Here is an 18,622-nt window from a genome sequence, read left to right on the forward strand (position 1 = left end):
AAATGGAAGGAATACTTCAAATAATGAGCAAACCATATCACTACAAACAATAATCATGGACCCTCCCTTTGCCTACATGATGTAGTAATGTAGACATGTACTCTGATGATAATGGTGATGAAAAAAGCATGAGATCTGGAATATGGAGAGTTGGAGGATGAGGAGCTAGATGTTACTCCTGGCTCCACCATTTGGTATCGAAACATGGCAACTCATTTAAATTGTGTGTGCAATTTCTGAAATAGGGATAAAAAAACTCCACTCCAAAGCAGTGATTCCCAGATTAATTTTCAGAAAAAAATTGAAAAAATGTAGATGAGAGATTTGTGGAATTGATATGAGTCTCGGCTCTTCAATGATGCAAGTCACAGTAACCTTCAGTCTACTTCACTGTCATTTAATACACCATCACTATTATTTCATCAAATAATGAACAACTGAAACCAACAAAAGCTTTAAAGAAACATAATTTCTAAATGAAGAACAGTCCTTTAAAATGTGTTCATTGTTGTCATTAAGAATTCAGAATTTCTCACTTTCTCATTTTTCCAAGGACCAGTAAACATACCTTGGATGAGAACTCTAAACTAACATGGTTACCAGAGGAACATTACAGCTATTAATATTCTAACCATTACACATGTACATAAAATAAATTATACATCTGTTCAAAATGTACACTGTTCTGAATCTTAATTAGAGCTGAAATGCATTTAATAAAAAATTTGAAAAGAACAACAAAACCAAGCAAAATGAAGTCCTCAATGCAATAGGAATTCCGTAATAAATGAAATCATCTTCAAAAGAAAAATTTTTATTCAAAACTGCATATTCACTAAATCTGCCATTTTTAGAGCAAATACTTTGACTATATTAGTTTTATTACAATAGCCTGTTATGACTTGTTTAATTAAAAACAGAGGCTTATGTCCTTGAGTTACTTATGGGAATATGAGAGCACAGGACAAGACAAAAATATTCTATTTTTATTGATAAATTATTTAGTTCAGCCAAGCAACTGGATGTATTTTGTTTTATATCAAGTCTTCTCATATTCGCAGTCCACTGAGATGGGGCATCCTATCTCATTATTGAAAAGTAAAACTGCTGAATGTATTTAATAATTGGCACTTGTTCTGTTGAAGCTAGGAAAGGTGTCAGGTCTTTATAATGACAGCAAATACCATAAGCAAAACCAAATATCAGATAAATGCCCTTGTGGTATCAGTGGTGCTGAAATTGGCACATTAGAAGTCAGAACCATGAGTGAAATATTTCTGGCATGGCTTCTGAAGAAAAATAAATATCACAGCAAACATTCCCCAAGCATCTTCAGGAATCTTCTTTACAGACTGTGGGTTTAATATGTGATCGAAAAACACACACAAAACCACATTTCCAAATCAAATTTGTGGCTCTTAGGTAATTCTGAGAGAAGCTATATAATTGGAAATTTTGATATCTGCCACCTCAGGTCAAATTGATATGAGAATTAGTCATGAAAATGAAGACTGGGAAATGAATCAACAATTAACCATAATCCCCATTATGAAAGTTTAATCATAATTAATTTGCAAATACTGATTAATTGTTGGCATACTTCCCTTATTTAGAATGAGATAGAAACGTATAACATCCTCAACAGGGATAGCTACACAAGTCAATCTAAGGGCTAACTGCATCAGAAAACTGGCAAGGGAATCATTGATGAGGTAAATCTTTCAAACTGCTAGCTTTTAATTGGGAAGCACAATCTATTAACAGGAAGTTCAAGTTTCCTTTTCTCTTTATGGCAATTGAGTACAGGCCTGCCATATTTATTCTAGCTGTTCAAGGAATTTGTAGAACTTTATCATCTGTTGCTCCAACTTCTCCTAAAATATATTCATGTAGTTTATTGCTAGTTGCTTAATCTTACAGGCTATTGTTCTTTCTAAATTTCTAGTTTCAAAACAGGACTTTGAAATGTAATGAAGTTGGTACCTTAAAATTAATCACACAAAGTAAATCCAGACTATAAGTTTAAAGAACACTTCGGGCAAATAAAAATGAGGAAACAGAAAGACTACCTCCTTTATAGCTTGCTTAGTTACTAAAATATTCTGTTCACCTATGTCTCAATATAAAGCTATGGGATGGGCTTGCCTAAATGTGGTGTCTTCCACTGAGACACAAGACTGAAGGGGGAAGTGACAGAGCCGCTCTTGGACTCAGTTTGGCAAATGCATCTCATCCATTTTTCCAGCCAAGAGTCTCCACTCAATTATTTTCCACCCCAATCTTTGCATCTGCTTTCTATTCTGTCTCGTGACTATATAGTTTCTTGTCTTTCTTCTTTCCTGGAATACCTCTCCCTCTAATCTCAGGCAATTAGGCTTTTTAATGCCCAACTAAGTCTCACCACCTTCTTGGAAACTTCTCTTGATACTTCAGTTCCCACTAATGTTTTCCTTCTCGGAAATCCTACATCACTTATAATATGTAACCACTAGGTACACAAGACCTGAGTTTATATTTGTTTAATTGCTTTTTATATCCAAACCTTATCTATTCTAACCTTGTACTTACAGGCAGGAACTATAAAGATGTGTATTTATATTTATTTACATACATACATATATACACACATATAAATACACATGTATACACACACACAATTTTAGATACTTTAACTCGCCCTCTCTACCCAGCCCATCCTAAACACACGTTCACACACTCCCCATCTCCTGCCTACCACTCCCACCCCATGCCGACCATTTTCATGCCTCCAGGGTTTCTCACATTCGTCATGAAATCATCAAGGCTACCAGTCTAAACCAATGGCAGTTTCATGGTATCAGGCTTCATTTTCTTCCCTAATGAACCTAAATCTCATAATCCTTTAATTCACTTATCTTCTGGCCTTTGCTTCCATTTTCTTGCCACCTTTATCCTTCCATTCCACTTTCTCTGTAAAACTCCATTAGGCTCAGTACAAATATTTGATTCCTCCATTTTACCCCATATGGAATTTTTACGTTATTCTCATCATGGCTCAGCAATTCTCCTATTCCCTGAAAGCAGTTAATAAAAAGTTACTTCTTTCCCAGACACAAATCTTCATGAGAAAAACAAGAGCATGAAATAAGAATTCCCTCCTAAATACTTCCTTCTATTTGCTTCTACTCATCGTCCCTCTTTCTGATTTAATCAGTTTAAAAGTATGTGTCTCCTAATTTAAGACTTTCCACCTGTTTGGTGACTCATCTGTTTTTACCTCTAGAGAACTACCACCCCCACCTTCATCCTCAACTTTATCCTCAACTTTCCTAACCTTTCCTTTCGGCACTGAAACTTGCTCAAATGCCTCCTGACTCTGAAAACCTTCAATATACTTACTACATGTTCCTCTGTCAAAGTCCTCCATTCTCTTTCACATCAAGGATATTTGCGAGAATAGTCCTATAATCCTTTCTTTCCTCTTTACCATTCATTTATCAACTCTGTGGTGTGACTTGCCACCATCAATCCACTGACTGCTTTAACAAGGTTCCCATATTGTCAAAATCAAGGAAAATCTATATTACAATTTTCTTACTCAATTTCTTGGAAGCAGTTAACATTAAGGATTACTCATTCTTCCTGATAATTCTTTCCTTCCTCACATGCATGGTACCTGAATCTTCTGACTTCCTTCCTTGGATTCTGTTTCTCTTTATTGACCTTCTAGATTCCACTTAACCTACCTCCCTTAGCTTTTGATGTTTCCACAGGGCTTTGACCTAGGTCCTTTATCCTTATTGTTTTATACAGAAATAAACAGACAGGTAAGATGTGTTCCATCACTCCCCACTCCTATGCCCATATCATAATAATCTACATCATAGAAATAACCAGAGCTGTTAAAAGGCAAGGAAGTTTTCTGATGGTCACCATCTTTTTCTTAACCTTTTTGTTTTAATATTCTGATACACAGGACCACCAACTTTAATCACAAAGGCCCCAATTCTCCAAATAAAATATTTTCAGCATCTCTAAATTATACAACAGAGAGGCGACTATGCATTCTTCCCTTTAACCTGTTCTGATAAAGAATGCACAATAACTTCCAACTTTGTTTTGAGATTAAAAAAATGTAGATTGTGAGAGAAAGCTTCCTTCATTTTATTAAGTTCTGCAACTTAAAAAGAGAAGGAAACTAAGCAAATTTTAAAACAAGGTACTTGTGAAGTTTTATCCCCACTATAACTCACCTCACTGACATTACGTATTTACATTACTAACCTTCCCAATATATATATTTGATAATTTCCCAATGTGTATCTCTAAATCAATCTCTATCTCTAGAATTCTTGCACACCATCCTCCCCTTCTCCATATAAGTTCTTTACCTGTTAAATCAAATTACTCGTAATCAACTGAATGTATCCTGCTGTTCCATACCTCCAACACTTGCACATGCTTTTTCTTTTATACTTTTCATCTTACTCTTATTTTTTCAGTACATGGGTCACTTTCTCCCAGGAATAATTAAATAACCTCTCTCATGTTCCCTTAACACTTACTTTATTTTTCTGCTTCTCCTATTTCCCCTCTAAGTCTATTAAGTCAAAGGCTATGTATGATTTACCATGATGCTTCAATATAACGCATTGCTGTAGTAGGTGTTCAAATGCTTGCCGAATAAATACATAAATGAATCAGGTATTTGTGTAGTTCACAGAAGTCAGCAAGAGGGCTTTGTATGACACCTGTCCTTAAAACACTCCTCTTGTGGTGTTTAAGAACCTCCATAATCTGGTTCCAATCTTTGGACAAAACCCTTCTTTTGGCTAGCCTTCACTTGTACCAGGACTGAATTTGTGACATTTCTGTCTCTCCTTCAGGCCCCTATACTGACTCTTTACCTTGTACTTTTTGCTCATGTCTTCATTAATAGAAGGGAAGGACCACACCTGATTCCTGCTGGCTCTTCACTGGAATACCTAGCACGTAAGTGACCCATGAATGACTAAAGCTTGCATTAATAACACATCCACATACTATTCTGGAAGCAGTAAATTTAATGACTGACACAGGTCTTCAGCTAGAAAACTTTCATCAAGCAATGCACCTGGTACATATAAGGAAGTCTGACAACGTTTGTCAGATGATAGAGAAGGAGTATAAAGGATTTCCCAATGGAAGAAAAATTCTAGGAATTTGGGAGACCACAAACCCTTGACTGATGCTACTTCAACTCAAAATCTCTCAATTACAGAGCATAGCCTGTGTCATGCAAATACATAATAAAATACATACGGTTTGGATTGCTGCTGTTTTGATTGCAGATTCGGCACTGGGGGTTCCTCACGGGCTGCCCAGGGACATGCTCTACCAATTTGCAATACATTTCAGGTCCTTTTTCTCCACATGTTGCATTTGTGGTGATAAGTGCATTAGAAGCAAGATTCAGGACAGCAGGGAATAAACCTGGAAAAGAAGGACAAATGAAGACTTGTGGGCCAGAAACAACATGGTAATGATTTTGCTGCATTTAAAGATGAAGTTAAGATAGGATATTTTTCAGAACATTAATTAAAAATTAAATAATCAGTGCTAATTGAATATTTGACTCAATTAAGTACTCTATACAAATAGCGTGTGTTCTCAAATGAATATTTCTTTTTGGGTCTTAAATGTAAAATCTAAACCTATCTTCTTAATTTTTAACCTCTAATACTTAATTAGGAAGAAAATCCCATCTCTAATACACACTGAAAAAAAAAAAAACTGTTCATGTTATCGGCAAAAGATCCATCTTCCATCTCAGCTATTTTATATCTAGCAGTAAACTATAATCATATGTAAAGATTTGTACAAGTTGCATTTATGTTTTGTGGTCATTTTTATGCTCCAATTATTATTTAGCATTAAGTGGTTGTTATAATTTCTTTATATCCAAACTGGAGAAAAGAGCAAATGAAGAAAAGATTTTGGAAAGCCATTCTTTACTGTCTTCTGTGCTATAGGGCCATATTATATGGCAATATATTATCAGAAACAATAAGTATAGTAGTCTGTGATCATACTACCACTTATTTCTGAGATACAATAGAAGTTTAAGCCTGCTCAGATAAAATCACAGAGACCCATTTGGTGTAGAGTTGAGAAGTCCCTTCATTCCATATGAACTCGGGTCTTTACTTTCTACAACTTAATGTCAATTTTGCTTCATACATGACTAGTATTTGTATTTTATGGATCTCTTTTCAATGACAATATATTAAAGACATTTATCAGAAGCCTCTCTAACTGAAAAACTTGTCTTGGAGAAAGTACATTTGAGATTAAAGATAATTTGACTCAATTTGTATAAGGAACATGCTAACCATCTAGGGGTTCTCTGCTCTATACACATGCCAAGTAGGTCTATATTAATTTAACCCCTGATAGAGAGTTCCTTATTGACAAAAATCTTATGTCCTCATGTGTTACTGAGATCCCTAGGGTTTTGAGTCATAAGTGTTTTCTTCCCTGTCTTCAAACCTCAGCACATCCTAGGTACAGAGTAAATACCTAATATATTTGTAAAATGAACGGATTATAAATACTGGCCACATAAATATTCTTGGCTTTATCTATATCCTCATCCTCATCCTCACCATAGGTGTTATTGAATGTTTATAATGTTTTAGGAAATATTCTGCAGGCACTGTTCTAGCACTCTATCTTCCTGGACTAATTTGCACAAAAGATACCCTTACAAGTTACATGCTATAAATACCCTTATTTTACTGAGATGCTTAGTAACTTGCCCAGGATTGCAGCTAGCAAATAGCAGAGCTGTGATCTGACCCCAAGAAATCATGCTCCAGAGTCTATCCTCTTAATCACTATACTGCATGTTCTCTACTATATCATATGAAACTACATAAATAATAGTGTTAACTTGTGGTCCTGGTTGACCTTAGAACTGCACTGAAAGAAATAACAGCATGTCAAATATAAAAGATTTTTAAATAATTTTGATCTCCTTTGTAATCACTTTCAAAGCTTCAAAGAGGTAAGTGAATTCAAAAGGCCATGCAAGACCACAATTATCATCTCAGTCACTCTCAGGGTATCCCCAAAAGTTGACTCCAAACAATCTCTCTCTTCCCTCCTTCACACACTTTACCAGTCTCTAAAATCCGTCTGAATCTGCTGCTCCAATCTTTCCATGCCCCGCCCTCCCAGCCCTCCTGACTTGTGCTTTTTTCCTGCTAATAGTTACTTGGGGTTTCCAATTTTTCCATGTTTGCCAGATGTTCAGAACTTTTTTTTTAAGAAATTTTTTTATTATGTTCGATTAGCCAACATATAGTATATCATCAGCTTTTGATGTAGTGTTCAATGATTCATTAATTGCATATAACACCCAGTGCTTATCCGATCATGTGTCCTGCTTAATGGCCATCACCCAGTCACCCCAACTCCCCCGTGTCCCTCCCTTCTACAACCCTCAGTTTGTTTCTCAGAGTCCAGAGTCTCTTACGGTTTGTCTCTCTCTGTGATTTCTTCCCATTCAATTTTCCCTCCCTTCTCCTATGGTCCTCTGCATTATTCCTTATATTTCACATATTAGTGAAATCATATAATAATTGTCTTTCTCTGCTTGACTTATTTCACTTAGCATAATCTCCTCCAGTTCCATCCATATCAGTGCAAATGGTAGGCATTCATCCTTTCTGATGGCTGAGTAATACTCCATTGTATATATGAACCACATCATTTTTACCCATTCATCTGTTGAAAGATATCTTGGCTCCTTCCACAGTTTGGCTATTGTGGACAGTGCTGCTATGAACATTGGGGTGCATGTGCTCCTTCTTTTCACTACATCTGTGTCTTTGGGATTAGTACCCAGTAATGAAATTGCTGGGTCATAGGGTAGCTCTATTATAAATGTCTTGAGGAACCTCCATACCATTTTCCAAAGTGGCTGTACCAGCTTGCATTCCCACCAACAGTGTAAGAGTGTTCCCCTTTATCCACATCCTTGCCAACATTTGTTGTTCCTTGTCTTATTAGTGTTGGCCATTCTAATTGGTATAAGGTAATATCTCATTGTGGTTTTGATTTGCACTTCCCTGATGGCAAGTGATGTGGAGCATTTTTTCATGTGTCTCTTAGTCATTTGTATGTCTTTGTTGGAGAAGTGTCTGTTCATGTCTTCTGCCCATTTCTTGACTGGATTATTTGCTTTTGGATGTGAGTTTGAGAAGTTCTTTACAGATCTTGGATACTAGCCCTTTATCTGTTATGTCATTTGCAAATATCTTCTCCCATTCTGTAAGTTGTTTTTCAGTTTTTTGACTGTTTCCTTTGCTGTGCTTAAGTCTCAATAGTTCATTTTTACTTTTGTTTCTCTTGACTTTAGAGACAGAACTTACTTTTTTACTCAACTGCAGTCACTATCGTATTCATTCTTCCTGATTAAGTTTATTTCTCCAACCCCCTCATTTTCCTCATCTGTATGCTCTGACCCGACTCAATGAGACATTCTACCAATGTGACATGAATACAGCTAATGTGATCAAATGATCACGGTCAGAAAAATATTAGCCATTCATAGAGATACTATTACATATTTCATGAGGAAATGTAGAGTGTTTTCTAAATGGTAAAGTACTGTAAGTACAAATGTTATTTATTATCTTTATTTTTTAGTTTTACTTATATAACAGGCTTATTGGAAACTATTTCAATTTTGTGAGGTTCACCACATTACAAATTTTAAAATAATTTGATCATTTCCAAAGCATTATTTTATTCTCTAGATTGGAAAGAGATACACAATTAAACAAAGTTTGTCTTTCTCTTCTGTTATTCATCACCATTTTGCATTTAACTGTACAATTATGATTTCACCGAATATGCACTGAGCATGATATACTAAATACCATAAAAGATTTGAGAATGAAAACACTATAAGATAGGCTTATTGCGAGAAGTGATCTGAGCTAATCTCAAAGGGGAAATAGTAGTTTATCTGGTAGAGAAAAGGAAGAAGAGCAGAGCAAACACAGCAGGCAGAGAGAACAGCATAGGAGTATGGACTTGTTTCTGAAAGCTTATGTGAATTTTGAGTGACTCATGGAGTCGTTGACTTTATAGTTGTTTTTTTTTTTTAGGATTTTATTTATTTATTTGACAGTCAGAGATCACAAGTAGACAGAGAGGCGGGGGGGGGGGGGGTGCAGAGCAGGCTCCCCGCTGAGCAGAGAGCCCAATGTGAGGCTCTATCACAGGACCCTGAGATTATGACCTGAGTCGAAGGCAGAGGCTTAACCCACTGAGCCACCCAGGTGCCCCTATAGTTGTTTCAACCTGTTAGATTAGGTGATTGTTTAGAGACAGATACAGATTCAGGTATATAGATATACAGATACAGATAGGGCTACAGATCTAGACACATATATATAATGGTTCACATACACATCAAAACAATCCACTGCCTATTTGTCACTGTTAGTAATTTGTTTTAGTGAGATTTTTTTTCCAGGCTTTTAGTGTATAGTGTAGAACAAAATAGATAATTAGAAGGAAGACATATGCCAGGCATCCCGTTTTCGGGACAAAACTCAAACTCTGGTCTTGCTGGCCTGTAGAATAAGTTTAGGTAACTTATAGAAGTTACCTAAACTTCTATAACCTAAACTTCTATAACCCCTTCTATAAGTCCTCCAAAGCCAGTTTACTTATACAAAAGCCATCTCAGGCAGTGGTCATCCAATTCTAATGCCCCAGGACACTGTCAGTTTTGTTCTGTGATCTTTGTCTCCTTCCTTCCTCAACTCTGTCTAGTTCCAGCTGTGACCCTGACCTTGAGTCCGTCTCACAGGTATGTGTAAGACTCCCCATGCCCTGCTTTGGTGCAGCCTGTGTGAGGCCTGATTTGAGCTGGCTCGACCTGCACATTCTCAGGTCTGAGTAATCATGGGAGGGGGCCAGAAAGGAAAGATGGCGGGTGAAAATTTTCTACTATATGTTGTGATTGTGATGTCTGAAAATACAGAATTGGATTATGTCCCAATTACCACACAGAATTAAATGAATAAAATGTGAGCGAAATGACATGATATAAAAGAATCACAGGTAGAGAAGTATCACTGATTCAAGCTATTTCATATTCATTAAGTGATAGGACTTAATTGCTCAGTTACCCCACTGTGTAGATATTATCAGTCTCATTTTACAAATGAAAAAAGTACAGTTCAGAGAAGATAAACAATTCACACAAAAATATGAATTAGTAAGATTGATAACTAAGATTTGAACTCAGCCCTTTAACATAGAAGACTTATTCTTCTCAGGGCATGAAGAAGAGCCAAAACCTGGTCCTCAGCTCATCAGCTTACATATTTAGTAGAAGAAACAACTTTCCCCATTGCCACCCCTTTGTTGCTTCATAGACTTTTCTACTCATAAACAAAGATATTAATAAAATTTACATTTATTATCTTTCCGTTCTTTCCATTGACTTGTTTGTCAAACTTACTGATCACGTACTCAAAATTAAGTTTTCAATTTAATTGCCCTGCTTTGTGGCCAAGGAACAGTTGCCTTCTGAAATTTTATCAGCTATATTGTTGTTTATTTTTTTAAAAAATCAGTAATTTATATTGGTCAGGGAAGATATCCAATTAGTTGCTAACAACCAATTTGAAGAGTCAGTCAATAGCTGAGTTTTTATTGAATCTTCAGTAGGTTGTATTATAGATTGCAGCCCATTTTCATTGTATGTTAAATCTATTAAGCTATACCTATTTATTCCTTTTCAAAAGCGGCAGAGCAATATTTATTGCTATATTCAATGTGGGTTGCTTGGTTAAGATTATATAAACACTGTGAGTGTAAATGAACTACAAATAGATAGTGAACCTTTATAGAGTATTGACTTAGAGCCCTTAATTCAATTTGAGGTCATGTAATGTTAATGACATAAAAGCCAGTCATCATTACCCATACGATTATGACTGACATTTTCTTTCTGAATAGTATCTAAACTAAGTAAATTTAGTTGGATTTGTGGCATAACAAAAAATGTCTGAACAAAAACAAATAACATTTAGGGGCACCTGGGTGGCTCAGTCATAAAGCCTCTGCCTTCAGATCAGGACATGATCTCAGGGTCCTGGGATGGAGCTCTGCACCAGGCTCCCTGCTCAGCAGGAAGCCTGCTTCTCCCTCTCCCACTCCCACAGCTTGTGTTCCCTCTCTCACTGTCTCTCTGTCAAATAAATAAACAAATCTTTGGAAGAAAAAAAAAAGAAAAACAAATAACATTTATTCTCCCTATATTATTATATATTTCATTAGAAATTAGAATATGATCACTATACAGAAAATAATATATATTCTGTTATATAATATAGACATTTAATAAATAATCTAGAAAAAGCTAAATTATAGCATGGAAAAATAGAAATTTTTTACAATATGGCAAATATTTAGAAAACTCACCAAATTTTCACTTGGATGTTTTTATACTATATTTGCTAGTCTAAATACTGTGGTGTGTTCATACACATATGCATAATTTTGCTGATCTGTAACCTCAAAATCCCACACCCTGGTTTCAGAGGGCAGAAGCACTTTTAAAACCTACATATAGAGGTTCTACTTTCAATAATTGTGGAGTGGCTCCCAGTGAATCAAACCCTTCACAGATTATAGCTATGAATTCTGAACAAAATATATTTTTTTAAAAAACCCAAATACCTGAAAACAATGGAGAACCACCCAAAACAGGTAAGGTGGGAGGGATACATATGCTTAGAAAAAGGAAGATATTGAATGTGTTTCAGACTGCACCAGGCACAGTGGTGAAAACTCAATGACAATTCCACAGTTCCTCTCATCTATCTTTTTCTAAACAATCTTGAAAAACCAGAGAACAGAACTAAGAACAAAAATAGCTGCAATAAACTGAGAAAAAAATGCTGGAAAAGAGAAAACCATATAAAGTAACCAAAAACATGTATATAATCTCTTCCCAAATCCTTCACTAATATCAGAACTGAATTTGGCCCAGCCTGTACTCCAAGTTGGGCTAAAAGAACAAAACACAGATCTACATTAGCTGCATTCCACAGGGGAGATTACAGTTTAGTGTTTGAATCCACACAAGTTAGCTAACTGATATAACACAAAAATAAAAATTGGAGGACTATTTTTCAGAAAAACATAACAGAATCTTGGGTTTTTACAATGTATCATTCACAAATGTCCAGACTGTATTTTAAAAAAAAAATTATACATACAAAGAAACAATAAAATACAACCCATATTTAAAGAAAAGCAATGAATAAAGACCAACACTGATATCAACCCAATGTTGGAGTTAGCATACAAATATTTTTCAGCTCCTTTAAACCTATGATCAAAGACACACAAAAAAATGGTTATAATGAAAAGACAAATAGGAAATCCCAGTAGAGGAATAGAAACTAATATATATATGTGTATATATATATATATATATATATACACACACACACACACACGCATACATATGTTTTTTTCCTAAAACTGAAAAATATAGTATCTAGAATATAAAAAAAAATATATAGCATGAGATTAATAGTAAATGGGAGATGAGAGAAAAAAAGTATAAACAAACTTGAATATAAAGTGACTTTTTTCCCAAGTCTTTAAGTACATTTTAATGTTTAAAGAAAAAATTATAATATTGCAGGGGGCAGTGAGGGTTACAATGTATGTTAATGTAATACAGATGATAATTATGATAAAGTTATGGTGGATGGAGAGATCATGGTAAGTAGATCTATATATTTCCAAGGTTCTTATACTTTACAGTAAGTGGTATATTATTAAAAAGACTTCAAAGGTTTGAAAGTTTGTGGAGCAACTGGAACACCACCTCATTGCTATTGAGAGTGTAAATTAGTACAACTACATTAGAAAAGAAAAATTTTTTGTTTCTATTTTTGTTTTTTAAATAAATTTAAATCAAGACCTACCTCTTGACTTCACATTCCACACTTAGGTAAAATTCTAAGAGAAATAACAGCACATGTCCATGAAAAAGATATATGCAAAATGTTCATGGAAGTTTTTATTATAATAACCAAGTCTGGAAACAGCTCAGGTTTTTATCAATGGGAGAACTGATACAAAAACTGTGGTTTATTCATACAACAGGATACTATTCAGCATTAAAGCAGAGCAAACTACTGATACATAAAACAACACCATGACTCTCAAAAGCATTATGCCAAATAAAAGCAGCTTTACCAAAAAAGAATACATATTCTATTATTTATTTGACTTTTTAGAACAGACAAATCTAATCTAATGGGAAAACAAAATAGAGAAACCTGGTTGATTTGAGGGGTAGTGACTGATGGAAAGAGGCATAAGACCATTTCTGGGGTGATGGTAATATATTATACAAGTGTGCACATCTGTTAAAGCTTATTGACGGTCACTCTCAAACAGTGCATGCTACACCCGGCAAGGACTGATGCATTTCACTGTTTAAGTTTTAGCTTAAAAAAGAAAGTAAACCAATACTGAATTCTAGTTAATGATATTCATGATGAAGAGTTAAGGCACGACATTTGCAAGGAATCAAAATATAAGACAGTTATGTACAGATGGATAGATGTATAATAAAGCAAATATAGCAAGATACTAATTTGAGAATCTAGATGCTGAGCATATGACTGTTTACTATACGATTCTTTCAATTTCTCTGTATGTGAGGAAATTTTAATAAAATTTGGCAAAGAATCCATAGAAGTGTTACATGTGCCTATATATGTGTATATGTAAATACCTATATAGAACCTTCTATACATATCCACATATATGTAGATGTACATACGTATATATATGATTTATATCATTTTTTGCCTTTTATAAATTGTCAATACCAGTAACAATAACATTTTAAATTGACATCTCTTAAATCAAATGTGGCAATGTTTTCTGGATACCACAGAGGAAAGCTATCTTTTCAATCCCTGTCAGAATCAGTGGAAACAAGCAAGAGCAAAGCATAGTCAGCCAAACAGCTGAAAGCCTCTCCAAGACCCCAGCAGGCCAGCAGTCAGCAGGTGACTGTTTCCCTTGTACAGATTTCCAATCCTTCCAGCTTTTAGTTCATAAAAATGAAGAACTTTGACTTTGAATCATATTTAATACATAGTGTTATCTTTTGAAGAACGACAAGTGAGCTGGAGAGGAATGCGTTCTACATGCTAGTAAGAGATCTACTGTGTGGAGTGGTTCAGACTGGTTTCTGTGGCTGTCGGTGACAATTCTCTAGTGACGAACTGGAAGGCTGTTATCTGGTAGCAAAAGGAATTCAGTTCAAAGAAGCCTCGTAAGAATTTAAATCTTATGAATGAAGAAAATAATTCCCAGAAACTAAATGTCACTGCTAATTTTCAAACCCAGTTACTGTAATCCCAAATGAACTGGAATTAATGAGACCCACCCGCCGCACTCCCCTCCCTGCTCTAAAGGAAAATTCCTTCCACCTCCTACACCATTCCTCAGTTTGGCGCTATCCAGTTGTCTTTTTCCCGTCCATATGCGTGCTCACAGGCCAACTTCCATCTTGGTTTGGTAAATCCTGACATTTATTCCCAAATTTCTCTTTTAAAAAAACACTTCTTCAGCCTTCTTATTGTAATTGAAGCCTTGATTTCCTCTGACAGTGACACTCTATAGCTCTCCCTGGTGGATCCCTAGAACCACTGGGAGAGGAAAAGTATCATCTTCCTGGCTTCTAACTGCTACTTATGAATCAACTCCTCTGGTCACTTGTATCTTCTTTTTTTAAAAAGTTCAAATCAGGGCACCTGGGTGGCTCAGTCAGTTAAGCGTCTGTCTTTGGTTCAGGTCATGATCCCAGGATGCTAGGATCAAGTCCCACATCATCGCTCAGGGGGAAACCTGCTTCTCTCTCTCCCTCTGCCTGCCACTCGCCCTGCTGTGCCCTCATTCTCCCTCTGTCAAAAAATGAATAAATGAATAAAATCTTAAAAAAAAATTTTTCAGGGGTGCCTGGGTGGCTCAGCCATTAAGCGTATGCCTTCGGCTCAGGTCACCATCCCAGGGTCTTGGGATCGAGACCCGCTTTGGGCTCCCTGCTCAGCGGGAAGCCTGCTTCTCCCTCTCACACTCCCCTTGCTTGAGTTCCCTCTCTTGCTCTCTCTCTGTCAAATAAATAAATAAAATCTTAAAAAAAAAAAAATTCAAATCATCCACCCAGTCCACATGCTCATCTCCATTACTGGCTGACTTCACGAAGCCCAACCACAAAAATATTACTAACTGATTCAGTTATCTTTATCCCCCAGTTTTCTGCCATTCTCACTCAAAAGGTGAACATAAGCCAGCTTTAATGTTATTTCACAGAAACCAGAAAATGTTAAAGGGTACTTTGAGAACAAATATGTCTTACTTCTCACCATGCTAAGATTTCTGCTTCCAATTTATTTTTTTACTTTTTTTTTTGTCTCCAGTTTAACATTCTCTCTCCTCATCTTTCTGTCTACACTTTTATATAAGAATCGCCCATCCCATCTTACCTCTACTACAGTAGAGGCCCACTAACTAGTCTTTCTGTATAACTCCACTTCTGTTCATCTTCCATGGTGTCATGAAAATTATCTTCCTAAGAATTCAGTCTGATCACATCACTTTTTTTTTTTTTTCAAGACCTCTATGTTGCCTAGAGTAGAGGAGCCACTCCTTAGTCCTCCAGACATTTATAGTCAGGCCCCTACCTACCTCTCTAAATTTATTTGTACATGTCAAGTGTACTGACACCTTACTCTTTACAACTATATCAGGTGCTTTGACAATTCTTTGCCATGCATGATGTCATCCATTATCTCGCCCCTTCTACAATATCTTTTTCTGTACGAGGGTCACCCACTCATCTTTCATGACCCAGCTCAAATATCCCTGCTCTGTCGAAGTGTTTCCTGACTTTGTCACAGAGAATTTGTTTCCTTCTTGGTGTCTACACAGTACTTAGTTGCTATTTTATTATAATCCTCATCATACTGAAACTTTAATATCCTTTACAAAATGGATTTCTACTATAACATCATTGAGTATAGAGAGGACACTGGACTGTAACAACACTCAAATTTAAATTTATAGAATAAAAGGAAACAGACACGGTTGTGTAATCTTTCTAGAAAGAAATCTGGCAAACGAAAGCCATTAAACTGATCAGCTCCTTGATTTGGTAGAAATGTAAGACTCTGTTTTGGCACTCTAGCTCAGTGAAATAATGCAAAGAACCCAAGCGATTTGAAAATATCGAGTATCTATCATTTCTTGCCTGTCCAACATCCAGCCTCTATTTCCATTCCTAGGTAACTGCCACTGTGTTTAGTACAGAGGGTATGCAGTACCCTCCTGATAAGGAAGTGGAAGTAGAGGAGATCTTTCTTCTTCCGTTCCTTTAGCAGCTGGGGCACGGGCACATGACTTCAGCCTGGGGCTTTACATATCGATCCCTTGAAGAACAGGGTTAGGGAATAAGAAAAATAAGGTAACAGTGACCGAGATAAAAGTACCAGTGGTGGTGGAGAAGGAAGGCGTTAAGGGCAATGTCTGTAAAAAGACCCTGACTAGATCATTTAGGCAGTGAAACCTGGAAATGGCCTTGATAAACACCATCTCTCAAGCCTTGTGTTGAGAATGTTCCAACAATTCTGCAAGTTATGTGATAAAGACATTCCAGCCTAAGTTAAACTGTGCTGGTGATTTCTGCTGCTTCCGGTCAAGAAGCCACATGGATACAAAGACCCTACATTATGTTTATACATTCTCCTACACCCACAAATGTACATAAATACACACACACAGACTTTTAAAAGTCCTGATTTTGTGCTCCATTGCTCCGCCTCTTGCCGGGAAAACAACCTGAGGGTTTTGAAGGGTCGGGGGTGGGAGGTTGGGGAAACCAGGTGGTGGGTAATAGGGAGGGCATGTATTACATGGAGCACTGGGTGTGGTGCAAAAACAATGAATACTGTTACGCTGAAAATAAATAAATAAAATTAAGAGGTAAACACACACACACACACACACGCAAGTGTGCACATATACAAAGATCAAGAGGGTAATTTTATTGTAACTAACTAGATACATAGCAGTTGCTTCACTTAAACATCTTTAGGATAAAATGTGAAGGAACAATAGTAGTGACAACCATCACAATTATTTACACAAAGACCCAATGCTTATACAATGATCATAATTTGAAGTGGTCACTTTAAAAATTCTGCTTCATGGTGGAAGGTTTTTTCTTGTTTGTTTGTTTTTCTTCTTCATGTGCTCCTTTTTGATTACCTTGAACTGTGTAAAGTTTGGTAAACCATCACTTTAAAATGATGATAACCTAACCCGTGTTTTTAAAGGAAATCTTTCTAATGCAGTCTGGCAAAAATAATTTCTAAATTATATTTCTTTTTTCATCAGCCTAAATATTAAACTAAATGAATATTGTGTAGTAGTTGTCTTCATTGTCTGTGCCTCACATATGACAGTTTGTTATTACTACTCAGAGATATTGATATATATGTTTATATTTGGCATTTATAATATATGTATTTTAATTTCTCAAATCACGCCTCTTGTTAACATCTATAGTCCAGCTTGCAAAGACCCTCACTAACATAATTAATAACAGATGGTATGTAGAAATTTGCTATGGAAAAGTCATTCAGTCAATGACTTCTCTTCAATATAATATAATATAGTCAATTTCTTAGTAACTTCAAAAAATCATCACATATTATTTACAACAATACATTACGTGACTCTCTCTCCTTCCCGTTTTAATCATCTTAATCTTGGTATATTGTATTTTTCCCACTTGTTCATGCCAAGCCCCTATCACCTCTCAAAGGGTAAGAGGAAACTGAATGTCTCTAACTTTGCGTTTAAGTCTTTCAGGTCTGTAGAGCTTTGTTAAAAATATTCATGCAAGCAAACAGAGTTGTTTGCAAGTGGTTCAGTATTTGAAAGACAAAAGAGAACCTGCCAATTTAAAATGTTCTAAGAGACATCAAGGAAGAAAAGGAGATACTTGTCTGTTGAAATTCTGAGCTACGTGGGTGTGTGGGAACACACTGGTATAAAACAAAAATGGGATAAAACAAAATGTTGCCTAAGAGAATGATTTCCAGCTGTGCACTGCAGGAAGTAACTCAATGCTCTTGATACATGATGCAGATGAAGAGTTTTAGAGAACTAGAAAATCAGTCCAATTTGAACTAATAGCCATCCAGACACAACAATGTTTGTGAGCTGAAAAAAAATAATAATAATTATGCTAAATACAGTGGTTCGGGGCTGGGGGGTGGGGGTGGAGAAAGAAAGAAAAAGAAAAGAAGAAACAGGGAGAGCATGTATTCTAGTCCAGACTCACATTTATAGGCCTTTCAAATTTGTCTTGTACTGTGGCTTAGTTCTGCCCTTTCCAACTTCCAAAATAAAAGAATATTTTTGGAGACTTCTGAGTTGGTTTGGTCTCTTTTCTTCTTTTTAAATAAGAAAAGAGTACATGATGCTATGTGGAATGAATTTTAAAAATTGTATACTCCCTTCCTTCTAAAGAGATTAA

General features: G+C 35.9%; 1 protein-coding gene across 2 annotated transcripts in view; it reads right to left on the reverse strand.

The window, feature by feature from the left end:
* LAMA2 (laminin subunit alpha 2) overlaps positions 1–18,622 on the reverse strand; it is a 661,080-nt gene that overhangs the window by 502,037 nt on the left and 140,421 nt on the right. For both annotated transcript variants that reach the window (XM_046006188.1, XM_046006187.1), the window contains exon 2: positions 5,281–5,451. In XM_046006188.1, the coding sequence (XP_045862144.1) occupies positions 5,281–5,451 (171 nt within the window). The remainder of the gene's footprint in view (positions 1–5,280; positions 5,452–18,622) is intronic.

This window comes from Meles meles, chromosome 5 (genome assembly GCF_922984935.1).
Source record: "Meles meles chromosome 5, mMelMel3.1 paternal haplotype, whole genome shotgun sequence".
Classification (NCBI taxonomy): Eukaryota; Metazoa; Chordata; class Mammalia; order Carnivora; family Mustelidae; genus Meles; species Meles meles.